Here is a 25,302-nt window from a genome sequence, read left to right as displayed (position 1 = left end):
TGACTTGGACACAGCTATCCATTCCTAGCATAAAACTGGAATAACTATAACTGATATTTTAACTAATACAAATAACCATAACTGATATTTTAACTAAGAGAACCAATCTGCATTCAAAAGCTGTGGGAACCATAACAATGTCAATTTCAGTCAACAAAAGAATGAAAGCAACACACACACACAGAGCCCCACCCACCCCCCTGAAAAGAAAGCAGAATGAACTCAAAGCAGCTCACATATACACAGAAACCCCTGAATGAAATGAAAGCAGTATGAACTCAAAGCAGCTTAGCCTCCTCTGGAGAGCCGGCCCCAGCAGCTCTGCTTGCACTTTCTCTCTCTCACTCACTCACAGAGGAATGGGAAAAAAGCAGAATGAACTCAAAGCAGCTAAGCCTCCTCTGTAGAGCCCACAGGGCCAAAGGAGGAAGGAATCATGTGGGCAGATTCTAGAGCTGCCGGAACAGCGTTCCAGAACATTCCCCCTCAAAAAAGCCTTGGTTTTCATTAACAATTGTTGATGTTTTACGTTCTTACGTTTTATTTTGTAAGCTGCCTCAGGCAGATTCCCTCAAGAGGTGGCATGATCATTTTCTGAATAAATAGGTATGAAAATAGAATTGGTTCCTAGGTTTGATGCAGAATATAGTGCTGAGGCTAATGTCTCTGTTAGATAGTCTGATTGCTGTTGCAAATCTTCCTATCCAGGACTGTTACTACTTGTGTATGTTATGCAGTTGCTATTCTTACATACTTGACCTTACAGAGAAGTATTCACAGCAACCCTTGCCATAGCCCTTTCAGGCCTAGTTTCCTTTCTCCCTCTCTCCCAAACATGTGACTGCTGACCCTTCATACTCAACCACAGCCTCTTCCAGAACAAATGTTGGTCTTTAAGGTGCCCCAAGGTTATCATTTATTCCTTCTAATGTGTCTGTTACGTGCCGTCAAGTCACCTCCATCCTATGGCAACCTTATGAATGAAAGACCTCCAAAACATCCTATCATTTACAGACTTGCTCAGATCTTGCAAACTGGAGGATGTTGCTTCTTTTATTTAGTCAAGCCATCTCATTTTAGGTCTTCCGCTTTTCCTACTGCCTTCTACTTTTCCTAGCATTATTGACTTTTCCAGAGAATTTTGTCTTCTCATAATGTGACCAAAGTACGATAGCCTCAGAGCGGAACTACAAGTGACAAAAGGCACAGATTGGACACTTGTCAGCTTCCCTCAAGTTTTGATGGGAAATGTAGGCAGCTTGGCGGAATGTTGGACAAGTGACAGTTGAAAAGTCCATTGGACAGCAGTCAGAGAGCCAAGCTGCAAGACTAGAATGCCTACATTTCCCATCAAAACTTGAGGGAAGCTGACAAGTGTCCAACCTGTGCCTTTTGTCACTTGTAGTTCCGCTCTCAGTTTTGTCACTTTAGCTTCTAGGGAGAATTCAGACTTGATTTGATCTAGTACCCACTTATTTGTCTTTTTGGCAGTCCATGGTATCCACAGAACTTTCCTCCAGCCCCACATTTCAAATGAATCAATTTTCTTCCTGTCAGCTTTCTTCACTGTCCCAACTTTCACATCCATACAGTGTAATGGGGAACACCATTGTTTAGATTATTCTTCTGATGCCCCCCCAAATCCACTAGTGAAAAGATTCCCCCCTTTCCCAGGCCTTCATAATTGAAGCGGCCAGATACATGGCTGGAAAATAGGAACCCCAGCCTCAAAAAAGGGAGGGAAATAGAGCAAATTGAGTGCAGAAAGACATCCAGTTCTTCATTTCTAGGGCAGAAGTCCACTCCATCCTTTCAGCCACGTATTTATATGCAATAAGTGGGAAACGGCATCACCAGAAAGCAGAGACAGCCTGTGCCTGGAAAACAGGTCATCAAAACCCAGCTGTTCTGCCTGCCAAGCATGCCCCCAAATAAGCTCTAGTCTTAGCTGTCTTGTTGAAACTTCAGAAAAACTGGCACAGGGGATTCTCCCAGGCAAATCTCACAGAACCTCACAAGCAGTTTCACACATTTGCAGCGTTCCTCTCCAAGTCAAGACACCCTTGCAAAAGCATGAAAAGGACAGACTCCCCAATTTCCCCCTCCCCAGTTCGAAGGTCCGGTTTTGTTCGGCTCCTGCAAAGGTCAGGATAGGAAAATTCCTGCAGCACAGCAAACCAAAACCATCTAGGCCAGGCTGAGTTTTTGGCTGACGGAGCTGTTGTCATGTCCTGCACCATCTTGGCTGTGTTCCCCAGCCAAGATTGTACCTGGATTGTACCTGGTGCACCTGACAACTCCCATGCACCTGAGCTCCCAGTAGACCTGTTTAAACTCCTCGCCCAACAAGCAACAAATTGACAGACACTAGCTCCCTAGTTCTTAAAAAAAAAGAGCAAGCAGGGGAGAAGCTTGAACAAGTGTAGATTTTTTTGTGCATCTAGACGGGAGAGGCATATTATGGCATTTTCCAGAACAGAAAGGGGTGTTGTAGAAGGCTGGCATACAGGTAACATTTTCCTCTCTCCCTCCACTCTAAGGCAAGAATAGTAAATTTCTCCCAAGGTGGAAGACAAAATACCAGATTAAAATGTGATGCTAGTGAGGGAAACACACTCACCTGTGCGTAGCTGATTTGTACAGGTAGTAGCCCAGTTTCAAATGAGGGGCTGTGCAAGTAGAGAGTCTCGGGGGTGAGTGCTTTGCTAGCATCACTTTTAAATCAAGACTAGTAAGAACTTCCTTTGAAGATATTTTTCACACACGTGGCCGTCATGTGTTGAGACCGACAACCACACCTTGTTTAGGATCATACCAGTTAGTCTATACCTCCTCTTGAAAAAAGAAAAACTGTTTTAACCCACACTCACAGCAGACTGGAGCGTAAGACATTCTAATAAGTTTGCCCTCCCCATAAAAAAATGCATTTCTGTGGGCAACAGGTTCAAAACCTTTATTTTTTTCAGCATGGGGGCACTGTTCCCTCCCCCCCCCAATGTTCCACATTTCCTTTTTTAACAAGGTGCTGCTTTGCAAGTGGAAATATCAAATCCCCTGCCCCTTCCTGGCTATGTATATTTTTGGAGTTTAAAAATGGGTCAGAGATGCCCCTTTAAAAAGGGAGGCTGCCGCCATCACTGTTCCTGTGTAACAAAAACCTTCAAAAGAAGGCAGGTGTTGTTAAATCCCTATAAAAAGCAGAGATGGATTATAAAAAAAGGGAAGGGACAATATATTAACAAAGTCCCGTTAAAATAAGTAGCATTGTCTGGGAGTTGCGGAGGGAAGAGAGGAGGAAGAAAAGGGAAGTGCCTTGAATTCATGGCGGAGAAAAAGAATCTCTTCACCTTACCTTCACCTCCTTCCCTCCCCCCAGAAAAAAAAGGATTGTATATTAAAAGCCAGGATGGGGGAGAAGCCACAGAAATGCAGCTGCTCCGTTGAAGCTGCTGGTGGTACAAGGGGTGACGGGTACTAGAAGATGTCAGGTGCTCACTCCCGTGGTTCATCCGGAGCAGCGATCTTCTGGCGGCTGGGTTCAACACCCCAGATTTCACGGGCATACTGGGAGATCGTGCGGTCGCTGGAGAACTTTCCTGAGGTGGCAATGTTCCTGATGACCTTCTTGGTCCATTCCTTGGTGTTCTGAAGAGGGAAGGGGAGCAGAGCAGATGGGATTGTGGGAAGGAATCCACCTCTTCCCATCACGGCCCCCCCACCCCGGATCATCAGAGAAGGCCTGCCCGTGTGTCCCTGTTCTCTGAGATTTGGTGGGCAGCTACCACAAGTAGGACGCTCTTATGACAGGATTTCCTGATAGGCATACACCAGTGGACTCGCTGTGTAGGCCAGCTTTTGTATGAAACTATCACCTTGCTCTTACTATTAGGGATGCTGGTTTTCAGTTGCCAGATAAAGAGAGATAAGTTTTAGTCATTACAACAAATAAATAGCAAAGTAGGAGATGTCCAAAGAAAAAGGCTGTGGTAAAGAGGTGGTGAGGAAGTAAGGAACAGTCAGGAGGCTGGAGGCATGTAGAGAGTGTGAGACCCCCACATGTGGTGATGTAAGCTCCAGAGTAAATAAGAGATTGGACAGTGGGGAGTGTGCATTTACTGTTAATAACGGACAGAACATGAACCACCACCACCCCCCTCCACACACAATGGCCTGATCTCTTGTCACAGTGCACACCTCTTACTGAGTGCACACACCAGTGGCCGCCTCACCTTGTACAGCGCGCTGACTTTTTCTTGACATTTAATGTAGGCCTCATAATCAGCAAACACTTTGAACCTGCAGAGTAGAGAGTACCAAAGAAAGAGGCCTTTTTAATCCATCAAAGAAAACCCGTCCCATTTCTCAAGGCAAGAGCAGAACAAACAAAATATCTGGTCCCCGCCTAAGACACCCCTCCCAAACTTCTGCACTCTTGTCCTGTGACACAAAGGCCAGGGTGAGACAAGTCTCCAAAGGAATCTATGTTGTCTCCATCCTGCAGAAGTGGAAATGCCTCAGAGCAGGAACCTGGCTTTGCTGTACAGGAAGCTCTTACCCTACCACATACGCTAATGACGCTGTACTTATTGGAAGCCAATTAACAGAGATACCTAACTGACATGGTCAAGGACTCAACACAGCCTTCTGGAAAGTGGTAACCCATTTATTTTCCAAAATCTAGAAAGGGTTGTGGGGAGAAGAGACATTGGGGCAGGACGGAGGGTGTCTCTGGCCACCCTCAGCCAGTTGGCCCAAACTTCACCTTAGACTGCCACCTGCTGCACCATGCTGGTAGAATCTAGACCGGTCACAAGAGCGAAGCACTCGGTACCATCTCCACTGCTCTGACTGCAGCTTGCCCAAACGTGAGACATGGATGTACTGTTTAGTCCCATCCCCCATTGTTTCGGCCCACCAAAATATCTTTCCTGAAGGAAGCACATTTCTGATGATAGCTTTTGTAGCTGTTGTAGGTGCTTTCCTTCTTTTCTGGATCTGAAGTAGCTTGACATACAGAAGCTGCTTCAGTCTGGGTCTCTGGGCCAAGTTTGCTTAGAACAGTGTGGTGAGAATGTTGAAGCACAGGATATAAAAGAGATGAAAGACTGGGGGGGGGGGACACAGGCCTTTGCCCTCTGTAGTAATAACAGGCGGTAGCGGCTCAAAGCAGTGTGCTAAACAGGAGTCAGAGAGCCAATTCATACGCTGGTCTTTATTAAACCCCTGTTGTGCAAATTAACAGTGCAATCTGATGCAGCGTTACTTCAGACTAAGCCCACTGAAGTCAATGGGCTTAAACCGGAGTAACTCTGCATAGGATTGCACTGTAAGTGCTTAAAAGAGCCAGTTTGGTGTAGTGGTTAAGAGCGCGGGAGTCTAATCTGGAGAACCGGGTTTGATTCCCCACTCCTCCACTTGGAGCCAGCTGGGTGACCTTGGGTCAGTCACAGCTCTCTGTAGCTCTCTCAGCCCCACCCACCTCACAGGGTGTTTTGTTGTGGGGATAATAATAACATACTTTGTAAACCACTCTGAATGGGTGTTAAGTCATCCTGCAGGGCGGTATATAAATTATTATTATTATTATTATTATTATTATTATTATTATTATTATTATTATTATTATTATTATTGAAACAGGTATAAATAGTTGGCTCTCCAAGCAATAAACAGAGGAAGGGATGGTTGGACCCTCCCCAATACCTTTCCAATCACCATTTCAATATTTTTAAACAGCCAATTAAAAAAACATACCTAATTGCACAGGATATTTGTTTGCACCAGGGTTCAACAGGCAAATGGCCCTCAGTGCTACAGCTCAAGCAGTTTTGTTTAAAGGGTCCCAAGAATTCGAGGAGATGATTGTATATTGTATATTGTTGTGCTGGTGTAACCCCTGTGAGGTTAATTGGTTTAGCCCAATGGGGTGGAGTCAGAAGCTAGAGGCAGGCTGCTGAGGAGGAGGCTGTTTGCTGGGGAGCTTAATAAATTATAAGCTCTTATCACCTTGAATAAGGTAACCAAATGTTGTATGTAAAATATGATTTGAAGTGGTGTTTGTGTGTTGTGTTTGGTTGGTGTTACTGGAATTGTGTTGTTTTTGCAGGGCTATAATTCCCAACAAGAAGAGAGAAGCCTGGGGTACAGCTGCTTCAAATGGATGAGAGAGGACTCATCACTTCTTGGACGTTGAACTGTTTGCCTTTTCAAGGATGTTGTTGATTTGGAGTTTTTTTATGGTTGCACTTAAGAGTTGGTTTTTTTCCAAAAAAAATTGTATTTTATTAATTGTTAAAAAGTTTAAAAGAAAAAAAACATTATTTCTTAAAATTTTGTGCAAGTTGCTTCCTAAGCCCTATAGAACCCATGAAAAGAGAAGTTACACTGGCTTTTAAGTGTTTTTAAAAAGCTGGACTGCTGTTATAGTATATAACCAACTACTGGTGATAGTGTATTTGACTTAGTTGTATTGTTTTATTTTATATTACAAATATCCTCAAAAAGCTTTGGCTATGAATGGAATTCATGTATTCCTTTTTTAAAAATTCAGTTTTTAAGATTAATGCTTCTGCTTAATACTTAAAAAAGGAGCCCAATCCAGTAGGAAACTGTCTTGCACAAGCTCCATTCAAAGGAATGGGAGCAGTTTCCCATTCAATTCAATGGTATACGTGGACAAGTTCTTTCTAGATTGTTCCCATGAGAGTTCACAGATGTCACTGCAGACAACAGGGAATTCTGGAAGAAGTCCGTATTGTTGGCTCATTGGCCTCGAGGGGCCCAAAACCATCCTGGCCAGCCACTATCCTAAAGCAAGACTCCCTCCCTCCCTACCACCTCCTCCCCAAAGTTCAACTGGCACAGGCCTCCGAGTTGCCACAAAGCAAAGAGTCCCAGCAGGTTGAAGCAAGAGAGCTAGAACCACCCCGGGGCTTTTCATCAAGTCTGCCTTTCTTACCTGTCATGATACATGAGCATGTTGACAATATCTTTAAAGAGGTCTGGCTGCTTGGGGGAGAAAAAGCCACTGCTCAGCTGGTCCATGGCCTGTTTGAGCTCAGGGATGTGGTCGTAGTAATCCTTGGCACAGTATCTGTGGAAAGAAAAGGATGCTGTTTAGTGGTACTAGATGGGGGCCTGGCACCGGTTTCTGCTCATAATGCTCCCCTTCCTCCATTGCTCCTGTTCTCCACCGACACCACCCCCAGGGTGACTAACTCTTGAACCCCTATCCAAAACACGCAGCCCTCAACATCAATGAATTGCCTCCCCTTTTCCAAGGCTGCCTGCGGTGTGCATGACAAACGCAAGGTGTGCTCTGGCCCATGACTTTACACCAAACATCAAAAGGAGTCTAGCCATCCCGATATCACGTTTCTGTCTTGCCTTTCCTCCCCTGGATGGCATACCTGGGGTCACTCAGATTTTATCCTCACAGCAACCCTGCAAGGTAGGATAGGCCACGACTTTTACATAGGTCATCTGTGCATGAAATTGCCTGACATTCTCTAAAAAGCAGCAATGAGGGTGGGAATCTGATTTGGACAAGAGGAGGGGTTTTAACCTCCTCCCGCCCCACATGCTATTTCCCTATCGTACGTATCTCACCTTACTATGATTAGCCACAGTAAGATGGGAAAAGACAGATGCACAGGGAGTCGTTTGAGGTGCATGGAAGGAAGGGCTCGCTATCAGGAAAATGGCATTATTTGAATAGAAATTGTCCAATCACAAATTTTAAAAGCCAATTTGAAAAACAATCTTAAGGAAGGGAATGAACAAGTGTTCCAGGGTGGGAAATGCCCTCACTGGCTTCTCCTTGGCCGACAGCCTTGCCAAAATGATCCCAATCCAAATTGGCTGCTTTTTAATGTTAAAACATGAAGAGATTTGATAATGGATTTCCCCTATAATATGTAGCTTTGTTGGAAGAGAGAGAATGAGTAGTTTAGTATGCTTCATAGCCAGGTGGAGATTTGAACCCAGTTCTCTCCGATCCAAGTCTATACCACACCGGCTCTCACACCTTTTCTCCCCCTTCTATTAGATTTTTATCTCGCCCTTTCTGTAAGAAATTCCAGGTGGCTTATGTGGTTCTCTCCTCCTCTAGTCCATCATCACAACAATCTTGTGAGGTAGCTTAGGCTGACAGTGAGGGACTAACCCAAGGTCACTCAGCGAGTTTCATGGCTGAGCAGGAATCTGAAACTGGGTAATCACTACACCACACTGGGCCAGCCTTCCCTTCTTGGGGTCTACTCCTGCCCCCGAACCACTTGGTTATTCTTATTCTATCCTGGGAGGGAGATTAAATTTGAATAGGTGTAGACAGACAGCAAAACACTATTCAAGACTACCTAGCAAGCATTGTATCTAGACCCATCCCTCTTGTCCCTGACAGGCTGTGTGCTGTGGTAGTTAGAATACTGGATCAGACTCTGAGAGACCCAGGTTCGAATCCTCACTTTGCCACAGAAGCTTGCTGGGTGACCTTGGGCCAGTTGCACACTCTCAGCCTAACCTTCCTCACAGAGTTGTTTTTAGGAAAAAATGGAGGTGAGAATGGTGTAAGCAGCTTTGGGTTCCCATTGGGCAGAAAGACGGGGTATAAATGAAGTAAATAAAAATAAGTAAAAATTTACAACTTCAGCCTTCTCCAGTATTCATCCATATCTTTCAACAAAGCAAAAGGGCCATATTACACAAACGTTCCTTATATAATGATTCACAGGAAAAATCATAGAATATGTTATGCTTAATATAATCATTTTACAGATAACTTTCTATATTGGTTTCATAGACGCTGCCTATGGGATGAGCATCCAGCTCATCCTTTAACCAAATGGCATTTAATTTGCAATGGGTATTTAATTTCTTAGGAAATCATTGATAGCACTTGCAAGTTTTGCTTTAGCCTCTGGTTTGTACAACCTGTAGCACCCCGCTCCCCCCAGAGACAGGACAGCCAAAGAGGCTGAAAGGAGATAGGACAGAAGTCCTGGTCGCCTAGAACATGTGGGTAATTTTGATCCTCTCTTGTCACCCACCCCTTCTTGTCCAGCTCCTCCACATCCTCCACCAGCATGCCAAAAATGAAGAAGTTCTCATGGCCGGCTTCCTCCGCCATCTCCACGTTGGCCCCGTCCATGGTGCCGATCGTGAGTGCCCCGTTCAGCATAAATTTCATGTTCCCTGTACCGGAAGCTTCTGTGCCAGCTGTTGAAATCTGCTCAGAGAGGTCAGCTGCGGGGACCACTGCAGGAGAGGCAGGAAAGGGGGCTTAATGGGAGAGATCTCCGGACATTGCCATTGCCAAGGGGTCACAGAATGGCACAGCCCAACCTACCTTTTTCTGCCAGTGAGACACGGTAGTTTTCCAAGAAGATCATCTTGAGCCGGTCGCCGACGATGGGGTCATTGTTGACAATATCTCCGATGGATGTGATAAGCTTGATAACCATCTTGGCCATGTGGTACCCAGGGGCAGCCTAGAGGGAGGGAAGAGGGACATCTACAAGTCACCATAATTGTCATGGTAGCAGCCGTTCTTCCATGCATCACCACTCCTGTCTCGCTTTATTCAGCCTCCTTATCCCAACCACAAGCTCCAACACCCACTATCCCCCATACCGCCCCCGCCTCCCCCGCTTCTCACTTTGCCTCCAATCATGACGGTCCGGGGCACAAAATGTTTGTTTGGTTCTCTTCTGATCCCTATGAGGACGGGCAGGGTTGGGGTGGGGGACAGAAAGAGAAGACACAAGAAGGAAAGAACAATTAGAATAGCTTGCACCTCTGTTTCATGAAGGACCAACCCAGTGAGCCTCGTGTTGGGATAGTAGGCCACATCACCAGTCCCCCATTTGGGCAGCAGGAGAAGGAAAAGAAGGCACAAGATGAGGGCAGTCCCCACAGGGATCCTCACTGCTCTGTTTCAGTTTTGAGAGAGGAGCAGGAAAGAGAATCAAAGAGATTCGCCCGGTCCTACACTCCCACCTCGGACTTTCCTTCTAAGCCTTCTGGGCCACTTGAGAAAGTGCAGAGGGGAAAAGAAGCTGAGCAGCCAATCAGAATCCCACAGAGGGGATCAAGCTGCCAACCATAAACCTAGTGGGTCAATGGTGGAAGGGCAGGAATTGGAGGGAGGGGATGATGGGGCAGCTTTCTCAGGGTCTGGCAGGGGGAAAGGGTAGCACTCACGGTTGTAGAGGGTGATGACATGGAGACAGTTCAGCAGCTGCCTCTTGTACTCATGAATTCTCTTCACTTGTATGTCGAAGAGCGAGTTGGGGTTGATTTTCACCTTGTACTCTTTCTCCAGGTAGGCAGCAAACTTCAGTTTGTTCTCCTGGAGGGGGGCAGGGAGAGAAGAGGGTAGCAGAGATAAAAACAGAGGATATGATTTGGCAGAGGCAGAGAGAGTCTAACCCCAAGCTCTCAATTCTGTTACATATGTAAGTGGAATCCTAAAATATTTTGCTGGATCCCGGTACCATTTTTTCCTGTCAAGTTCACACGTGTGTGCATGTGATAAGTACTGGAAGAAGGGTCACACTACCCCCCAATCCTGGTTCTCTGACTTCCCGAAAACTGTGGCATTCCTCTTCCCCTGGAGAATTACCAAGTTTCAGATCAGAACATTTCCAGGAAACGCTGTTGACAAATTTCTTGTCTAGGCTGTTATTTTAGTCTTGTGTTTTTTTAAAAAAACTGTTTTATCAGCTTGGCTTTAATGCCTTGTGGTTTAGTGATATCTGACCCAAGACAGAGTGCTTTAGAAAACTTAATATGCTGCATAAAACCAGGCCCAAATTCAAGCCCTGGCATGTGAAAATTTCTCAGCCCCATTCCTCCTGTTAAACATGGATGGGTTAGTATGCTAGGTGCTTTACAGAACAAAGGACATCCCTCCCCTAGAAGGACATTAGATGGGGGCAGAGAAAAAAAAACAGGAATGGGTAAATGAGTAGGTAGAGAAAGGTAGAGCACATCCCATTACAGCAGAGGAACAAGCAAGATGAAAGATGATGATCCAGGAAGGCTTATCTGAAGAAAGCAGGCTTTGAATGTGACATGAATGGCACACACACTCCCATGCGCTCCTCCTCTTCCCTCACCTGCTTGACTTTCGCTATGTCCCGGATGAAGCCCTCATCATCCACATAGTTCAGCAGTTTCTTCAGCTGATCCAAATCAGCAATGTATTCCTCTCCAATGCGCTGGAGGAAGCAGGAAGAAAATGTAAGATGGGCAAGCGTGTGGATGTGGGACAGTAAAAAAAATTACAGGTGGCTAAGGATCACATTTTGCTGATTAGAATTCTCTATCGCATCCCCTACTTATGCTGATTTCACCTGTATTCTCTATTTGAACAATAAGGTTAGATGCTTATTCTGAGCCTCAGAAAATCTGTGTTTGATATTAGGGAATGTGTCTAGTCGTAATTAAGAGTTCCATTGAACACGAACATGAATCTGAACATGAAAATTAACATGAATCTGCATGCTGCTTAATAAAACACTTGGTCTACCAAGATCAGTACTGTCTACTCAGACTGGCAGTGGCTCTCCAGAATCTCAGACGGAGTTCATTCACATCACTGACTATCTGATTCTTTTAACTCAAAATGCTGAGGATTGAACCTGGGACCTTCTGCATGCCAAGCAGACGCTCTAACGTTGAGCCACAGCCCCTCCACATGTGCACAGTGGCTTTCTAACTTGCCACAGAATAATCATGTCCAGGTCTCATACATCTCAGATCAGATAACACAACATCTCAGCAAGAGGCAACGATACAGTCTGTTTTTCACACTGAAACTAAAACCACACGAATGCAAGATGCATACACAAATTTATTTTAGAATTCTACTTGGAGGGTCGCAGGAATCAACAAAACATGACAACTGAGACTCTTATTAAAATCGATACCTTTTCAAATTTGGGATTTTAAAAAATTAAAGCCCACAAAATCTTTCATAGGGGACAAAAATGACTTTTAAGAGAATATTTTTTTGTAAGTGCTGTATTTTGAATTAATATTCACCAAAAAAAGCCCTGATCTAGCTACAGGCAAATGGCTGTGCAGCTGGACTTTACATTAACAATATCATATTCAAGTATCTTAATTTTCTCTCCACCTCAACGCACACACATACAGCCTCACCTCAGCAATGATCTCAGCTAGTCCCGGGTTACATAAAACGAGCCAGCGACGTGGAGTGATGCCATTGGTTTTGTTCTGGAACTTATAGGGCTCAAATTCATAGAAGTCTTTAAATCTGAATAAGGAAGGGGGGCAGAATATCAAGAAAAGAATGGAAAGAGAAATAAAGTGAGAAAACTACAGCCGAGGAAGCAAATTCCCCCTCTCCTCAATGGAACCAGAAATCAGAAGGGCAGAAGGACCAGGGAGTTTAAAAGGAAGGGCAACAGATTATTGCTGAGAATTCAGTCTTCATATTCAGCATTACAGAAAGAAAACAAGGAAAAATAAGTCACACATTTCTTCTATGCAAAGTGAAAATTACCATCTTCCTTCTAAACGTTGTAATGTTTAAGAGCTAAAAAAGGGGTTTGCTTAAGGTTTAAAACGCTCAGATAGCAGGGGATGTGAAAGATCCCCACCTGAGACACTGGCCGAATCCACATTACCTTCACGCGTCCCGGTGTTGCGCTAAATGTCCGCGAAACACCCAGAAGTATAGAGTCTTTCAAGCGCGATTTCAGAAATCGCGCTTGAAAGACGCTATACTTCCGGGTGTTTCGCGGACATTTAGCGCCGCGCGGAGGTAATGTGGATTCGGCCACTGAAGAGCCGCTGCCAGTCAGAGTAGACAATACCGAGGCCAATGGTCTGACTCAGTATAAGGCAGCCTCTTATGTACCACAGAGCAATACCACGAGAGAACAGGAGGAAGGGCGAGGGAGCAGATCCTGGCAGGCACACGTATTCATGGGGAGGATACTTACACGGTGGCCTTCAGAATCTCAGAATGGATACGGGCCACTCCATTGACAGCGTGGGACCCCACAATGCAGAGGTGGGCCATGTTGATGCGTTTGACGCTGCCCTCCTCTACCATGGACATGCGCCGTAACCGCTCGAGGTCACCAGGAAACTTGGCATAGACTTTCTGCAGAGAATGAGACCGACCCCCAGACCCAAAGAAGCCATTTACAGCAAGCCACCACTCGAAGTGTCGTACCTCAAGTACAGAACTGAAAGTGACCAGTCTCTTTCCCCTTTGCTTCCCGTGACTAGATCCCAGACACCATTCCCAAAGTTGGGGCTAGTACGCACAGGACTGTGGCAATTATTGCCTTGGCCTCCATTCACAGCCCTGTCTCCTCATAAAAATAACACTCACATCAAGGAACCGCTGATTAATTTCATAGATGATTTCCAAGTGACGTGGCAGGAGGGTCTCAAAGAGATGGACGGGCCAGCGTTCCAGTGCTTCTGGCAGTACGGTATGGTTTGTGTAGGCACAGGTCCGCACTGTGACATCCCAGGCCTGGTGGGGAAAAGATGTGGCTGAGAGGAGGCTTTAGAGACCCTTTCCTGGCACCAGTTTTAGATATTTTTTAAAATCATGATTCTTAGACTACAAACCCTGGAAACTGTATTTTTACAAAAGGGCCGGGGAATCCCTGACCAGGAAATCTGGGCCCTTTCATAGGACAAACATCCCCATTATCTTATGTGTGTATGGTGTGGGGGGAACGGTTAGAAGAATGTTGGCTTTTGAGTGGGTTTCAAAATGGCTCTGAATTCGTGTTCTCGGTGAGTGTTTCAGCATGGGGGAGACTGACAGTGAATGCTGAAGAGGCCTAAGTGTGGCTGCCTCAACAGATTCAGCTGGTTCAGAATGAAGCTGCCTGTTTGCGGTTGCCATGAACGTATTATGACAATATTAGTGTAACTTAATTGGCTTCTATTGTGTTTCTGGGCCCAAAGCAAAGTTGGAGCCAGGTTTCTCGAGGACCATCTCCTCCGATATTTATTCATGTATTTGTTTACATTATTTGTAGTCCACCTTTCTCACTGAGAGCAGAACCACAAGTGACAAAAGGCACAGGTTGGACACTTGTCAGCTTCCCTCAAGTTTTGATGGGAAATGTAGGCAGCTTGGCGGAATGTTGGACAAGTGACAGTTGAAAAGTCCATTGGACAGCAGTCAGAGAGCCAAGCTGTGAGACCAGGAGGCCTACATTTCCCATCAAAACTTGAGGGAAGCTGACAAGTGTCCAATCTGTGCCTTTTGTCACTTGTGGTTCTGCTCTCAGACTCAAGGCGGATTACACAGAGTGAGTCAATACAATCAATGGCTCAGATATCAAACCACCCACTTGCTTAAGTCAACTTCAACTGGTGCAGAATAGTGCAGCCAGGATGTTGACTGGAATGAGTCGTAGGGGCCATATCACTGCCATCTTGGTCCATCCACACTGGTTGCCAATCTGGTTTGGGGCACAATTCAAGGCGCTGGTGTGGGCCTTTAAAGCCTTATATGGCTTGGGGCCAGCATGCTCCTGTATGAACCTACGTGACTGCTTTGGGTGCCCCCCTCCATTCTGAGATTAGGAAGGTGCAACCCAGGGGACAGCCTTTGTAGTCATAGAACCAAAACTCTAAAATCCTTCCCAGAGAGATTCATCTGTTAACATTTTACACCAGTGGGTGAAGACTGTTTGTTTGCTTCATTTGGTATTCCCTCAGTGATTCCATCCTTCCTGTCTGTGTTTTAATTGTTATTTTTTATGTTTTTGTATGTGTATTTTAGCTTGGTTTTAGTTGTTTTAATGATGTACAACAGTACAAACACACACAATCCTAAGAACACTTTCCTGGGAGTAAGACCCACTGGGACTTACTTCCAAGCAGACCTGCTTAGGATTGCTCCCATCACCTCCTTCCCAGGGTTGCCTTTGAGCCAGCAGTAAACAGGGATTAACCCCAGGGTCTGGTTTCCATTCCGGGGCTCTCTTTGGAACAGGCAGTGATATGCACTGATATGCTACTTATATTCCTGCCGGGATATAAGTAGCCTCCACATTTCTGTTACCAAAGGGTTGGCATTCCAAGTACTCAGGTTAGGACCCCAGAAATACCTCCTCTGGGAATCTGGCACAGCCTCACCTTCTCCCATTCTAGTTTTTCAACATCCACTAGGACTCTCATAAGTTCTGGGATGGCCAGCGAGGGGTGGGTGTCGTTGAGCTGAATAGCAACCTGGAAGAGACAGGAAATATAACCAGAGTGGGGTTATATTCAAGAAATAACGTCCAGCCTTCAAGAGTCTCTCTTCCCCCTTTCAGGCTACCAGGATTCCCATTAAGGGAACTGAGGCCAGAGAGAAGGGTGCTTGCTCGAGAACTCACAATGACTGTCCCAAGTCAGGAATACAGTGTGTTGTCTTCTTTGGTTATTGGATATAAATGTTTAAATAAATTTGTGTCCAAAATACAGCTTGAAGCTCAGGTCTCCAAACACTATACAACACTGTCTCGCCACAGACCCCACCCTTGTTCTGAGGAAGTCTATACGGGCTGATACTCTGTTCCCCACTGCCTCCAAAGAGCAAATTCACCCCTGGAACACTGGCTAGTAAATTCTCTGTTCCCCTCCCCAGTTTGGCACTGCCTGTACCTTGTCTGGGAAGGCATCAAAAGAGGTGCGGACAGGATCACGGCTGCCAAACTTGGAGGACTTGAAGCGACGGATGATATCTTGAAGGGTGGCAGCCACTACAAAGTACTCCTGCTTCAGACGCAATTCTTTACCCTCGAAGAACTGCAGGGGAAGGAAGGAAGGAAGGAAGGAAGGAAGGAAGGAAGGAAGGAAGGAAGGAAGGAAGGAAGGAAGGAAGGAAGGAGGACTTAGAAAGTAGAGGAACTCCAGCTGCTGTCCAGACTCCAGGATGGAGGCAGCCTCTCAAAATGATCTCCAGTAGCAAACCCTGGTTAAGACCCAGGAGTCCTGACTTCTAGTCATCTTTACTCTAAACCATAGAGGAGCTGGAAATGGAAGTTCTTCAGTGGAACTTCAAAAACAAAAGCCAGGTAATACCATGTATTAAGACCAACCAAAATAGCACAATGCATTGTGCAAGTTCTCCAGAACTTTTCATCACTCGGACGTGCAATCTGATACCAGACAGCCACACCCTGTGCCCACATGAGTCAGTCAAGTATCCTACATAGGAAACAGCCAAAGGGGATTTAAGATTATCACAGGAAAGATATGCGCCCTTCTGCTTTAAACAAACCAAAAAAAAAAATCCAGGGTGATGAAGAGTTCTGGACAACTTGAAAGCTTTCACAATGTGTTGTGCTATTTTGGTTGGTCTTAATAAAAGTTATGTAATAGATTTTAAATTTTTTTACTGTGATCAACATGGCCAGCATCTACTTCCTGAGCCACCAAAATGTAAGTTTTCCTATTCTCCTATCTGAAACTGGATTTTGAAGGACACTTTTGAAAAAGTTACTTCTTAACTAGCTAATGACTTTTAACTACTGGTAAAAACCCAGAATGCCAATATTTCATGTCGTTCTGTTTTCTTCTACTACCTTTAAATCCAATATCAGAAATTAGGTGGTGGCTGATTTCTAAATTGCATTAGAATATAAATGAGAATTTTTGCCTGCAGAATCTTTCCAGCTCAAAGCAGCAGGCACCACCTTGCTTCAAGGGCAGGTCAAAGTGTCCCTCAGTTGGAAAAAACTATATGGAGATCTCAGATTGGGAGCAACTGTCTTGGCTCTTCGCTCAACACAGGAGGAAGAGGGGAGCTCAGAATACTTGCTGAGCGCGAAACCTGCGTTCAAATCCCTACCCAGTCACAAAGGTTGCTGAGTGACCTTGGGCCAGTCACATTCTCTCAGCCTAACCCACCTCACAGGGTTGTTGTGAGCATATAAAGTAGGGTTGCCAGGTCCCCTCAACCTCCCAGTGGGAGATTAGAGGCCGGACACTTACCTTTTGTGATTCTCTTCACGTGTGAGCTCCCAGCCTACACGATGACGTCACTTCTGGGAAGTAACATCACTGCACAGGCCACATGCTACCCTGGGAGTGCTCAGACACTCCACAGGAGGCCTAATTGGGCCCGATTTGGGCCCAATTCAGGCCACTGCGGAGTGCAGGAGCGCTCCCATGCTCTGCACCAGCCCAATTCAGGCCACTATGGAGCATGGGAGTGCTCCCGGCAGGGGACTGGCTACCCTAATGTAAAGATAAGAAGAACTATGCATGCCATTCTGAGTTCTTTGGAGAAAGGGAAAGATAAAACCAGAGGGGGCACTACAGAGGACGTCTCTCTGTGCAATCTGAAACTCTTACATTCGACATGGAAGGAGCTGGATCCAATTCTAGGGTTGCCCAGGATAGACCTGTACATGTTTAAAACCATCCTGAAATGTTTTTGGAAGGGGGACAAGATAGATGGCAATGACACAGATGGCAACGACACCTACGTTATCGTTGGGATACAGCACGCGAGAAATGTTCTCCGCCAGGTTTCTGTCCAGCACCGCCTGGATGTAGCCACCAACGTTAACTGGGAAGACCAGACAGGGTGGAGGGAGCAACAAAAGAGAGAGAAAACAACTGATCATCTTGATTAATACAAACAAAAGACTCACAGCAATCTCTGTAGCATAAGCCATTAGGCTAAAACATGCCCACACAAACACACCCATCTTCACGTAGCTTTCCAAGACCCTGAGGCCCAGCACCCTAATTCCAGAGAGAAGCAGCCCCCTTCAAAAACCCCACCTTAGCAGAAAGGCCCACTTACAATCCTTCAGGTTGAACTCATTGGGGGCCCGGGCAGACCACAACCGCATTGTGTTCACGACGTTGTTGCGATAGCCGGGGACGGGGGTGTCGTAGGGGAGAGCCAGGACCACCTGCAAGGCAAGGGAGTGGGAGACTCAGTGCCAGCGGCCCCAGCAGGGCCTGAGCCCCTCAATGCCACCCACGCCTGGCCGTCCTGCCAGGGATCCTGAGGAAAGGCAGGGTTGCCCTTCGCAAATTACAGGAAGGAAGTCCCAGCTCCCTTGTGAGTTCCTCTCCTATGAAAAAAGAAAGCATGACTTCTCTCCCACCAGATTGCTCTCAGGGCTATTTGTAAATGTATACTAACTCCCCCTCCCCCCCCCCACATCTTCCTTTGACATAAGTTCTGCACTGGCTCCCTGCATCAATGCAGTCCTGCCTTTTAAAACATCCATGCATCGCCAAGGACTACAATTCCTCCTTTCTGTTCATCCACCTGACATCTTGCAGTTCTACTTCCCACAAGCTCTGCTTCTTTCTCATTCTCCCTAAGCCATATCTTCTGCTATGCCGTGCCATTTTCCCGGGAACAGTGCAATCCTATGCAAAATCCCACCAGCCCGAACCCACTGAAATCAATAGGATTAGACTGGACTAATTCTGCACAGGATTGCATTGCACAACCTTTGGCCATGCTTGAATCAACCTGGGGTCCCCTGCGATGTGCAACCAGACTTGTCCCTGCACCGTATTCCGTTACTCATTTCGTTGAACTGCAAGACTTCGGAGCTGGGCATATATTAAATAGAAGAAGAAAAAGCACGAGTCTCGGTCCTGAACGAGAAACATAGATGTGTGTGCAAATTTGCATTCACGCAATTTCAGGCCTCCCCTCTAAGTCACCCTCTAAATGCATTCACGGGTGCCTTCCTGCATATGTTGAGGACACACCAAACACCAACTTACCAAATTTGCAAGGGGTCATCATTGTACAATTGGGTGCACACAAAAGCATGCATACATGCACCCACCCATCACCATTGTATTGACAACCTCACTGGGGTTCTCTCTTACCTGTGTATCAGCCCATTTCACCCCATCCGGGCCGTGCTGCACATGCCCATAGAAATGCACGGGGATCATGTACTCGGGGCGTGCTTTTTCCCAGGGGTTGCCGTAACGCAGCCAGTCGTCTGCCTCCTCCAGCTGCCAGCCCCCGCAGATCTTCTGGTTGAAGATGCCAAACTCATAGCGGATCCCATAGCCATAGGCAGCAAGGCCCAGAGTCGCCATTGAGTCCAAGAAGCAAGCTGAACAGAGACAGTGAGATGAGGCTTAGTGGAAATGGACTGGACAGAGGACAGACCAACTCTGGGTCTTGCAACTAGAGCTCTGGGCCTCAAAAGTGATTACCTGTACCCAACATTACTAGGGGCACTGACAAAGCAGCATCTGATTCAGTAGATCCCAACCCCCACCCCCACCCCCCCACCCCGGCTGCCTGCAACACTGCAAAGCCAGAACTGTCCAGATAATACACTGTGGAGTAGGTATGTACGCATTGTGCCATCAAGTGGCAACTGACTTACGGCGACCCCAGAAAGGGGCGTGAAGGCAAGTGAGAAGCAGAGGCGATTTGCCATTGCCTTCCTCTGCAAAGAGCTTTCACCTGAACATTAGGAAGAGCTTCCAGACAGTTACAGCGGTTCCTCAGTGAAACAGGCTTCCTCGGGAGGTGGTGGGCTCTCCTTCTTTGGAGGTTTTTAAGCGGAGGCTAGATGGCTGTCTGACAGCAATGCTGATTCTGTGAACTTGGGCAGATCATGAGGGGGAGGGCAGAATGGGTTGCAGCAGTGCTTAGTTCTCATGACTTTCTTGCATGCCCAGGGTAATGCTGATCGCCGCCTTGGAGGTTAGGTGGCAATTTTCCACAGGCCGATTTGGCTGGGGCTCCTGGAGATGGTTTGCCATCTCCCAGGCACGGAGCGGGGGTCACTGGGGCAGTCGTGGGGGCAGTTGTGGGTTTCTTGCATTGTGTGTGGGTCCCTTCCAGCCCTATGATTGTATGATTCTATGAAAGACTGATTCTATGATTGTATGATTCTATGACCCACCCCCTCCCCGTCCAAGTACCAACCCTGCTTAGCTGCTGAGATCTGATGAGATCAGGGCACACCATACAATTCCACTTCCATGCTTTGGAGTGGAGGAGGCAAAACACCTTGGGGTTTAACTACTCAAACAAGCCAAACCAGGTCCCTGAACTTCTGCTACTGTGCCTCATCTCTACTGTCCCAAAATCTTGGCTCCAGACCCCTGTTCCCAGCTGCCACGAATGACACTGCACAGGCACGCAAGATCATGAAATTGGCACCAGTTTGGGGCAGCAGGAGAGAAGGAGAGAGAGATACTGACTGGGTGGCCAAGCTAACCTCAACTAGGAAACAAACCAGGTGGGCCATGAGAAATCAAACTAAGCCTGCATCGCAGGGTTGGTTAACACAGAATAAATGAGAATGGTCCCGCCCTTCATGCTTCTTAACAGTCCCACACCTGCCAGGCGCCCAAGTCCTCCATTGCCCAGACCAGCATCCTCCTCAATCTCTTGCAACTCCTCCATATCCAGGCCTAACTGTAAGGCAAAAAAAGAGAGAAGGCATAAGATTGGCTGGTGTGGGGAACCGGGTCAATTCTTCATCCAAGCGACTGCTTGGGGGGGGGGGGGTGGCACATGGAGCAGGGCAGAAATGTATCCCAGGGGCTCAGATCCTTCCTGCCCACCGTTGGCACAGGCAAGTCAGGCATCCCCTCCTGAAATCACATCACCTCCACCCAGGTCTAAACTGAGCCCCTGAAGCAAAACTGTAAGGGCTTAGATTGGTCCCAACCAGTACAGCTGCGGGAGGCAGGGATGGATGTCCCTTGCTGTAGGTGACAAGTATTTTGAACCAGCTATGGTACAGAATGGCTTTAAAAAGAAAGGGAAAGAAATGGGCAGAATCTTCCCAGCCACTGAGTCCCGCCACCTCTGGCCCACTCCCTCTCCGCTCCCAGCTAGGCTGCCAGTAGCCCCAAACCTGGTAAATAGCTTCATCGCAGGCATTCTGCAAGCCCAAGTTGACCATGGTGTTCTGCAAAGTGCGGCCCATGTAGAACTCCAAGGAGAGGTAATAGATCCTCTGGGAGGAAGAAGGAAGAAGTTAGTGGGGGTAACTTGGGGGATACCCCCCCACCCCCAGAAACATTAAGAAGTAGTGTTATCCATGAAACCTTGTAACAACTCAGGATTAACAACCAAAATTTATACTCTATGAAGCTTTGGGTTTATGGCCAAAAAGGAAGGAGAGAGAAAAAGGAGAAAGATTTGAGATGGAGTATTTCTCTGCTTCTGTTACATGCCTCAGTGTACCTCTTAGATAACTGTTTTCAAGACATATTTGTAAAACGGAAAGCAATCGTTCCTAATGCTACATGAACATAACATTCGATTTATATACTGCCCTTCAGAACAACTTAACACCCACTCAAAGCAATTTACAAAGTGTGTTATTAGTATCCTCACGACAATCACCCTGTGAGGTGGGTGGGGCTGAGAGAGCTCTGAGAGAGCTGTGCCTGACCCAAGCTCACCCAGCTGGCTTCAAGCGGAGGATCAAACCCGGTTCTCTAGATAAGAGTCCTGCTGCTCTTAACCACTACACCAAACTGGCACAAAGCTGCTTTTACTGAGCCAGACCACTGGTCCTCCAAGGTCAGTATCAGCTACTCAGACCGGCAGCCGTTCTCCAGGGTCTTTGCCAGAGTTCATTTGCATCACCCAATACTTGACCCTTTCCACCAGAGATGCAAGAGATTAAACCCAGGACTGCAATGGAGAAGATCGTCCACTGGGCCACAACCCCTCTCCTGAATACCAGCAAATTGCTCTAGCGTAGATCTTGTTCTAAGTACTGTGTGTTTTCTGTTAATTCTGAAAATGGGGGGGGGGGGGAGGCGTGTGTGTGTAAGGGAGAGAGGGGCAAGCAGGGAATGGGCTCTCTGGCTCTGGCCCAACTGACCTATAGAGGGTAACCAAATGGGCACTTTGTTTACTTTAGATCCCCCCCCCAAAAAAACAGCGAACAAATATCCTCACCAAATATTATTCTGATTGCAAGGGACCGTGGCTTGTGGAATTTTCTCTGAACCGGAAGTTCTGCCCCAGTGGTTTCATTTCCATCACTGCTCACTGTGTCTCCCTCCTCCCCCTGCGCCTCAACCGTCAGTGCCAGCCCTGGAACTTTGTGACCTCAACTGCCTTTGCACCCCTCAGAAGCCAGAGCTGCCCCTCCCACTTCAGCAGCATTAGATTCCAGGTGAGAGGATGACCTCTAGGTGGGGCCGAGTCCCGTCACTTCTCACTCCAGACATCAGTGTGGGGAAGGAGCTGGTTGTGTTTATCCAGCAGCAAGAGAAAAACACTCAGCACGTTCTCAAGATCTCAACAGCACTCTGGCAGACAGTCCTTAACGGTTTGTATCATGAACTGAAACACAGGCAGGCATTGCAAATAGTGTGGGAAGACGCTTGTTTTCTGCAGCACAAAGATACTGCAACTGAGAGCCCCCATAAACCGCCAGCATGGCCTTGAGCTTCTCCTTTGGCCAAATGACCTTTCTCAGACCAGCAAAGCTGTCTCAGCCCGTCTTGGGTGTGCTGTTGCCACCCGTATCTGGTATCCTTCACCCCCCCAGGCCTGCTGACACAGACCTTTTCTTAAATTAAATGGCAAAAGTTCACAGCAAATGTCAAGCTGGGCTAAATTTAAAGAAACATGGAGGACCCTTCCTTTCCCTGCAATGGTGCAGACTTTTTTCTGCCCTAACAGGACTGGGAAGCAAATGGGCAGGGGAAGACCGGGAGGTTTATGCCCTAAAGCTCATGCATTTTGATTCTAGCTCTTTTAATTGGGGGGAGGGGAGAAGGGGGACCACACAATCCAGAGTTTGGAACAGGGAATGAAATGAAGCAATGGCAACATGTAGATCTTTGTACCAAAAAGAATTAGGAGGGAGCTGGCTTGACCTCCCTGGAGTGAAACAGCTGTTTTGTGGTGCCTTTATGCCCATTTCAGAGAAACAGAACGTTCCGAACTGAGGCACATTTCTTCAAGTGTTGACAAAGAATAATGAGCTCTTGTCTTAACGGGTCTTGGTGGGAACTACAAGAGCATCCAGCAAGGATTAAAAATCTGGCTGAAGAGAACCAGCAGAGGACAGCCCCCCTTCACAGGCAGGGAGCAAATCAGAAAAGGTGAAAGCTGTAAGGAGTGGCATTGTGAGTGCTGGCACTGTGAGGAGTCTGGAAGATTATTAAAACTAAGTAACTGTGGGCTAGGCAATGGAGGAGGTTCTTTTGGTAGGATCTAAACAGTAATACTTTTTCGACTCCAATCTGACTCTAAGCCAGCTTTCTGCCCAGGCGTGGGAAAGACTGTCGCCTCCTAGTGCTGAATTAGCCAAGCAGATCTCTTAGCCTCTGTTCCCACCCTGTAAAGTGAGGGGACAGGATTGAACGGTACTGGCCTACCTGTCAGGGATGTTGTAAAACCATTGTGCACATGAAGCTTTAATATTTATGTAACACTTGTGTCTTGTTGGACAGCCCAATTAGCCCACTCTGGCCTGAGCTTACCAGGGCTTGGGAGCTAAGCAGTGTTAGCCATGGTTAGTACTCGGATGGGAGACCACCAAGGAAGACTGGGGTTGAGATGCTGAAGACAGCACTGGCAAACCACCTCTTCTCCTCTCCTGCCTGGAACTCCCTGTGGAAGGGGCGGCCACGAGTTGGCTGTGACTCAAAGGCATGTTCTTCTTCTTCTGGCTTCTGAGTATTATTTATTAACTACATCAGTGAATCAATGAAGCGCCCCTGAGCATGCACTTCTCCCCTCCTTGCACCAGCAGCCGTAAGCAGCCATAAGCAAGCTTCATATAGCTGAGGTTAGACCAAGTCTTCTGAGACTGGCTTTTCCCCAGGCGCTTCTAGCTTCAAGAAGTTTCTTTACAAATTTCCCCAAAGTTCTTTGGTTTTGTAACCCTTGTGGAAAGAACCCCCAAGAGGAGGGAACAATTGGCCCCACTGAAGCTTTTTGCTCTCACACTGCCAGCAAAGTGCCTACCCGTGCACACTCCAAAAGTGTGTGTGTGTGTGGGGGGTTAACAGAGCACCCCTCTGGCACTGTGGGTTTTTCACCCCGATCTGCAGCTCCAAAAAGGTCTCTGCCGTCTATCTCCTAGCCTCTGGCTGACATCTCAAATGCTATTAATATCCACCAACACGGGCTCTGATCTCCTCTCCCCTACCACCAGCCACCTTCCTGCATGGTGAGGGTTTGCAACCTGGAGGCCTGCCCACTCCTGGCCCCCTTCCCCTGCCTCGGGCAGATCCATGAGGCTGGCTCCTCTCGAGGCTGATTTGTGCACAGACAAGGGTGTGCGAAAGCTGCCAAGGGCATCTAGGAAGAAGCGACTGCAGGCATCGGTGCCTTAAGAGCAGGCCGGATGCGGTGCCTGGCAGCAATGTATGGCGCTGCCCAGATCTGGAGGCAAACAAGAGAAATGATTGCGCTGAAGGCAGCGCAGCAGGGGAGATCCTGTACATATCTTCCATCTGGGGAATCAAAGAAGATCCCCGAGCAGGGCAGATTACTGGGGTGGAGGGGGTACGGTTGCCAGCTCCAGGTTGGAAAATTCCTGGAGATCTGGGGTGTGGGGCCTGGAGAGGGTGGGGTTTGGGGAGTAGAGGGCGCTCATCTGGTTATAATTCCACCCTCCAAAGGAGGCATTTTCTCCAGGGGAAATGATCCTTGTGGCCTGGAGATCACCTATAATTCTGGGAGATCCCCAGCCGCCACCTGGAGGCTGGCAACCCAAGCCGAGGGGGCGGAGAGGGGCTCTGGGAGCTCCTCCCCCGAGGACCCCGCCCCCAGCCTCTGGCCACTTCCCACCCGCAGCCCCAACAGTCGTTTGGAAAAGTGAGCTAATCCCGGGACGGGTCTGCTGTTCTGGGGTCCAGGCAGAAGGAGAATCCAGCCTGGGAGCGAGAAAGGGGGCAGGAGCGAGGAGCCGCGGCCGAGCCGGGCTTGCTTGCCGGCTTGCGCGCCCCCGGGGCCGCCCGCCTCGGCCGGCGCGCGCTCACCTTGGGGTCCTTCTCGTAGTAGTGCTGCTGGGTGCGGATCCAGCGGCCGACCAGGTGGTCGCGCACAGTGTGCGCCAGGGCGAAGTAGTAGTCGCGCGGCGTGGCCACATTGCGGTCCTTGACGAGTGTGAAGTGGAGGTGCCGGTTGAAGTTCTTCTTGAGGTCGGTCACGTTCTCCACGCCGGCTAAGCCGCGCACGCTGATCTGCTTCCTCTTCTCGTGGTCCGAAAGTGGCCGAGACATCCTGGCGGGTGGAGCGGCTGGACGGGGCGGACGAGCTGCCTGATGGACACCGGGAGGGAACCGGGGGTGCCGCGAGCTTCACCTCGGCACCAGCGA

General features: G+C 47.6%; 1 protein-coding gene across 1 annotated transcript; it reads right to left on the bottom strand.

Annotated features, from left to right (window-relative positions):
• Positions 1-2,937: 2,937 nt before the first annotated feature.
• Positions 2,938-25,302, bottom strand: PYGM (glycogen phosphorylase, muscle associated). Its single transcript, XM_054990641.1, has 19 exons — positions 24,964-25,302; positions 20,862-20,963; positions 20,338-20,416; positions 18,859-19,094; positions 17,804-17,915; positions 17,481-17,563; positions 15,652-15,795; positions 15,142-15,234; positions 13,370-13,516; positions 12,972-13,135; positions 12,166-12,280; positions 11,118-11,219; positions 10,201-10,348; positions 9,656-9,714; positions 9,347-9,488; positions 9,048-9,255; positions 6,959-7,093; positions 4,230-4,296; positions 2,938-3,645 (listed from the first exon to the last, which is right to left on the bottom strand). The coding sequence occupies exons 1-19, from the start codon at positions 25,204-25,206 to the stop codon at positions 3,493-3,495; spliced, it is 2,532 nt and encodes an 843-aa protein (XP_054846616.1). The 5' UTR covers positions 25,207-25,302; the 3' UTR covers positions 2,938-3,492.

The sequence above is a fragment of the Eublepharis macularius genome, chromosome 1 (genome assembly GCF_028583425.1).
Source record: "Eublepharis macularius isolate TG4126 chromosome 1, MPM_Emac_v1.0, whole genome shotgun sequence".
In the NCBI taxonomy this organism is placed as follows: domain Eukaryota; kingdom Metazoa; phylum Chordata; class Lepidosauria; order Squamata; family Eublepharidae; genus Eublepharis; species Eublepharis macularius.
This window is presented reverse-complemented; position numbering and strand designations above follow the sequence as displayed.